General features: G+C 55.3%; 1 protein-coding gene across 1 annotated transcript in view; it reads left to right on the forward strand.

The window, feature by feature from the left end:
• HSPG2 (heparan sulfate proteoglycan 2) overlaps positions 1–6,000 on the forward strand; it is a 55,345-nt gene that overhangs the window by 12,983 nt on the left and 36,362 nt on the right. Inside the window, 1 exon segment of the mRNA XM_051637685.1 lies at positions 3,918–3,940. Within this exon segment, the coding sequence (XP_051493645.1) occupies positions 3,918–3,940 (23 nt within the window).

Raw genomic sequence — 6,000 nt, forward strand, 5'->3', positions numbered from 1 at the left:
GTGACACAGCCCAGGACACGGGTGGTTTCTGGGCTCCAGCACACGGTGCTGGCCCATGTTGAGCTCCTCATCACCCAAGACCCCCAAGTCCTTCTCCTCAGGGCTGTTTTCCATCCACTCTGCACACAACCTGAGGAACACCCCTGGTCTCCATCTGGTCACAGAGCCATTGACCACCTCTCTGAATGCAACCACTCAGCCAGTTCCTGACCCACCCAGTGGCTTTCTCCTCCTCGGCAGGACATGGTGGGTATTTCTGGCTTGGGGGGAAAGCAAAACCTGGAGAAGTTCCCCACGATCTACCAGCAATACCATCTTTACTCCAAGGGAAACAACCCAAATCCCTGGAGCAGGTTCTCCAGGAGGTTTCACAAAGGGTCCAAATCCAGGCAGGAGGTTCCCACACACCCATGGGTGACTGTACCCATGCAACCGGTTGTGGGGTGGGTGAATCACCACAGCTCAGTGTGGGTGAAAACCCTCCAAGCCCAGCTCCTCTTCCCTTATTTTGGATATCAGGAAAGAAAACAAGGCTTTGGGATGGGCCAGGAACCTCTCAGACCAGTCGAGCGATGCCTTCTCCTACTCCATCCCAAAATGATCCCTCCTTGGTGCTTCTACCTCTGCAACCAGGGTTTGGGATTGCAAATGGGGACATTTCCAGCCAAAGAGCATTTCCCTCCCTGATCCATTGCAACTGGGACCTTGGGACACGGAATAATTTGGAGGGGGGTGATGCTGAACATCCCCCACGGGGCAAAAAAAAGGATGGAAAGTGCCATCAGAGCCCTCTGGAAAGAGGGAAAAGTGGGAATGGAAAGGGAAATCCTACTGGCAGGGCAGCCTCCTTCAGAGAAAAAGACCAAAACCGTGGGATTTTCTATCAGAAATGCACAGTATTCCAAATCTAGAGCAGAAAAGGATCCAATAAATCATCTGGAAGAGGTGATGCAGAAAACAACAGCTGATATAATCGATCACCTTGCATCAGAAAGATGTAAAATTCAGAACATATCTTGGAAAGAGAGAAGATGCCTTGAAGAAATAGTTAAGAGAGAGACACCAATACCGACTTGATGATAAAATAAGGGGGTTCGGGGGCATTTTTTTCCTCAATTTGGGGCAAAATGCTGGGGAAGGGAAGTTCAGTGTCCCCGGGGAGGGTGGTGGTACCGACGTGACACGGTCCCAAGAGGTAAAAAGTGGCAAAGCCATAAAGGAGGGTGTGGAATGAGGCAAGAAATCCTTGTTTAAGGAAAAAAAGGCTTCGTTTTGCCCGGTTTTTATCATTTTTCTTTCCAAAGGGAAAGCCCCAGGAAGAGCAGGGGGGACAACGTGGGGCTGAGTTGGTGGCCCCAGGGAGGGGACATTGTGGAGCTGGGAGGTGCTTTGGAGCAATCCCACCCCCCTCCCCCCCAACCTCTGTTAATTTGGTTAATTGAGGTGAGATTCCTCATCAGACACGGGGTTTGGTGGGATTGTTTCCCCAGAGGGAGGTGGTTCCTGCTCTTGGTGGGGCTGGTCCCTTCTGCCCAGAGCCCAGGCCCCTGGCAGAGGTTGAAGGTGACATCAGATGGCACCAAAATGTCCCAAACCTTGGGCTGAAATGGGGAGGGGGCGATGGGAGGAGCAGGACTGGGAGGGTTGGGAGAGGAGTGACCTCTGGTTGTAATGGTGTCCACCAATTGCAAACCAGTTGTAATGGCTGGTGTGAACCCATTGCAAACCTGTTGCAAGCCCATGGCATGGCCAAGGAAGCCTGCAAGGAGCCCACTGCAGGGTGGAAACCACTGGCAAGCTGGTTGTGGGCTCCTTGGAAGCCCATTGCAAACCCATGGGAAGCCCAACCTGAGCCCCTTGGAAGGTGAAGCCCCCTGCCCACCCACTGCACCTCCTTGCAATCCTGTTGTAAACCCATTGTAAACCCCTTGCAAGTTAATTGCGACACCCACTGCAAGGCCCTTGTAAACCCCTTGTAAACCCACTGTAACCCCCTTGCAAACCCCTTGCAAGACCCATGTAAACCCCTTGCAAGACCCTTGCAAACTCATGGCAAGCCCATTGCAAGCCTATGGTAAGCCCACTGCATGCCTGTTGCAAGCTTGTTGCAAGCTTATAGCAAACCTAGTACAAGCCCATTGCCAGCCCCTCCAAGCCTGTTGTAAACTCATTGTTAGGCCCTTGCAAGCTCATTGGAAGTCTGTTGCAAATCCATTGCACAACTGTTGTAAGCCTGCTGCAAACCCACTGCAAGCCCATTTCAAACTCAGTGTAAGCCCATTGCAAACCCTTTGCAAACTTATTGTAGGTCCAACACAAACCCATTGCAAGCCCATTGCAAAGTCAGTGTAAGCCTGTTGCAAACCCTTTGTAAACCCACTGCAAACTCAGTGTAAGTCCCTTGCAAACCCACTGCAAACTTATTGCAAGCCCATAGCAAGCTTATTGTAAACCCATTGCAAACTCGGTGTAAGCCTGTTGCAAACCTGCTGCAAACTTATTGTAAACCCAACATAAACCTATTGCAAACCCACTGCAAACCCATTGCAAACTCAGTGTGAGCCTGTTGCAAACCCCTTGCAAACCTACTGCAAACTTATTGCAAGCCCATTGCGAGCCTATTGTAAACCCATTGCAAGCCCATTGCAAACCCCTTGCAAACCCACTGCAAATTCAGTGTAAGCCCGTTGCAAACCCTTTGCAAACTTCTTGTAGGCACAACACAAACCCTTCGCAAACCCATTGCCAACTCAGTGTAAGCCCCTTGCAAACCCCTTGCAAACTCAGTGTAAGCCCCTTGCAAACCCCTTGCAAACTCGGTGTAAGCCCCTTGCAAACCCCTTGCAAACTCGGTGTAAGCCCCTTGCAAACCCATTGCCAACTCGGTGTAAGCCCCTTGCAAACCCCTTGCAAACTCAGTGTAAGCCCCTTGCAAACCCATTGCAAACTCAGTATAATCCCCTTGCAAACCCGTTGCAAACTCGGTGTAAGCCCCTTGCAAACTCTCTGCAAACTCGGTGCAAGCCCCTTGCAAACCCGTTGCAAACTCGGTGTAAGCCCCTTGCAAACCCATTGCAAACTCAGTGTAAGCCCCTTGCAAACCCCTTGCAAACTCGGTGTAAGCTCCTTGCAAACCCACCACCACCAGCTGCAAACCCCCCCGAGCCCCTTGCAAGCCCAACCCTGGCAAACCCCCCCCCGCAAACCCGTTGCCCTCCTGTTGCAAGCCCATCCCACGCCTGTCGCAAACCGCTTGCAAACCTGTTGCAAGCTCCTGGCCAGCTCCCAGGGGCTGCTCCGCGTCCCCCCAGGCCCCCCCCCACCCCACACCCCGCCATTCTCTCTAACGAAACCTTTCCCGTCGGAACCCGAGGGACGCACCGGGGCCGGCAGCGCCAGCTCCGCTCCCTCCCCGGGGGCACCTCCCGGCGCTCCCGACCCCGCCGGCTCAGCAGAACCCGCCGAGCCCCCCCCCCCCCCCCCAGGGGGCCCCCTGCCTTCATTAGGCCTCATTAACGAAGCCCCCGTCTGGCTTTTCCGGGCCGTCAGCACCCATTACCGTCGGGGGCTCCGGCACCCCCAGCCCCGGGCTGGGAACGGGCTGGATCAAAGGCAGCGGGTGTCCAGCTCCAGCCGGGCGGAATAATTTAATAGAGAAGCTTATCATGTATTTGTACAAGGTGGGTTGTGTGGTTGGGGTTTGTTTTGGGTTTGGTTGTGGGGTTTGGTTTTTTTTGCTGTAATCAAGGGGGTTTTTATTCTTTGCTTCGCCCGCGCCAGCCCGGGCTGCCCCTCCTGCCCCCCCCGCCCCTGCCGGGGGGAAACGGGCTGGTTTGGGTTGTTTTTTTAAAAAAAATAAAAAAAAATAAAAAGATGAAGCTGGAAATGTTGGGTCAATTCCGCTTTTCTCTTTCCAGGGAATTTCGAATCGGCTGGAAAGGTCGGGATGGGCGCGGGAGGAGCCGGGATGGCGGGGGGTTCCCACGGCTCCCTGCTGGAGAGCTGGATCTGCAGGAGCTGGGCCTGGGCAGGGGAGGAGGAGGAGGAGGAGGAGGAAGACGAGGAAGGAGGCTGGTGCTGGAGCAACCCCGGCCTGAGCATCCACAGGGTGAAAAGCAGGTGGTGGAGGGGATCCCCTGGCCCTGCAGGGACCAGCTCTGCAACCCTCTCCCCAGTGCTGCAACCACCCCCACCAGTGCTGGAAACCTCCTTCCAGCCCTGCACACCTCCTTCCAGCCCTGCACACCTCCTTCCAGCCCTGCACACCTCCTTCCAGCCCTGCAACCCTCTCCCTGATGTTCCAACCCACTCCCTGGTGTCCCAACCCTCTCCCTGGTTTTCCAGCCCTCTCTCCAGCGCTGGGACCCTCTCCCCAGTGGGACGAACCTCCCCTCCAACCCTGAGGATTCTGCCTGGTGTTACAATCCTCCTTTCAGCACTGCAGCTCCCTCTCTGGAGTTGCAGCTCCCTCCCCGGTCCGTTGCAGCCCCCCCTCAGCCTTGTAGGCCCCCCCCACGCCCCGAATTGCAGCCCAGCCCCCACCATTGCAGCCCCCTCCCCAGTCTTGCAGACCCCCAGACCTGTAGCCCCCTCCTCAGCCTTGCAGCCCCCTCCAGCATTGCACCCTCCCCGGCCTTACAAAACCCCCCCCCCCCGCCTTCCAGACCCCCCCCAACATTGCAGCCCCCCCAGTCTTGCAGCCCCCTCCCCAGTCTTGCAGCCCCCTCCTCCCAAGCAACACTAAGTGCCCCAGGGCTACATGCCCCGATGCTTAATGCCCCAGTGCTAAATGCCCCAACATTTAAAGCCCCAGAGCTGAACATCTTCGGGCTAAATGGCTGAATGCTAAATACCCCAGTGCTAAATGCCCCAACCCCAAACATCCCGGGGCTGAAACGCACCAGCGCATCCTGCCCCAGGGCTGAAATACCCCGGTGCTAAATGCCTCGATGCTTAATGCCCCAGGGTTAAATGCTCAGCGTCCTGGGGCTAAACGCCTCGATGCTAAACACCCCACAGCTAAATACCCCGGTGTTAAATCCCCGGTGCTGAAATGTCCCGGTACTAACTGCCCCAGAGATAAAGACCCCAGTGCTAAGTGCCCCGGCGCTGAAATGCCCCAGAGCTAATAAACCCCGGTGCTGAAATATCCCGGTACTAAATCCCTGGTGCTAAATCCCTCGGTACTAAATGCCCCAGAGCTAACAAACCCCAGTGCTAAGTGCCCCGGTGCTGAAATGTCCCGGTGCTAAATCCCCCAGTACTAAATGCCCCAGAGCTAAAAGCCCCAGAGCTAACTGCCCCAGTGCCGGCTGCTCCACACACCAAAGTTTTACTCCCAGCACTAAAGCTGCTACAAACCCCGGAGCTCAGCTCCCTCCTGCCCCACCCCCCGCTGCCAAATGCCCCGATGCGTCTTGCCCAGGGGCTAAATGCCCCAACCCTTAATACCCCGGGGTTAAACTCTCTTTTCCCTTAAATGCCCCGATTCCCTGGATCTCAATGCCCCGATTCCCTGGATCTCAGTGCCCCGGAGCCTGATTCCCCAGCGCTCGATAATTCTCCTTCGCTAAACGCACCGCGGCTCAATTCCCCAGTGTCCCCATCCAGGAGTTTAAGCCATTTCCGAGCTAATTGGCGTGATTTAATTAACCCGAAGGGGGTGATGCGGGGGGGAGAAGAGCAGGTTTAAAGCACTAAAAGGCTCCCGGTGCCGACTCAGCATCCGACAGGATTTCCAGCTGAAAAAGAGGGGCTGGTTCAGTATGGATCCTATAGGATACTCATGACCCAGCAATCATTAATGCGGGGAAATTAAGGTTTTAATTGCAGGGAGGTGAGTGTAACCCCCCCCCTCCCATGGGGAGGGGATGGATGGAAGGGCCGGAGAGGGGCTGGAGCTGACACCAAGTGGATGGAAATTGCAATTTCTGTCCCGTGAGGAGAAACTGGAGGATTTGGGGCAAAAAAATTAAAAAAAAAAAAAAGGGGGGGGGGGGG

The sequence above is a fragment of the Apus apus genome, chromosome 20, assembly GCF_020740795.1.
Source record: "Apus apus isolate bApuApu2 chromosome 20, bApuApu2.pri.cur, whole genome shotgun sequence".
Classification (NCBI taxonomy): domain Eukaryota; kingdom Metazoa; phylum Chordata; class Aves; order Apodiformes; family Apodidae; genus Apus; species Apus apus.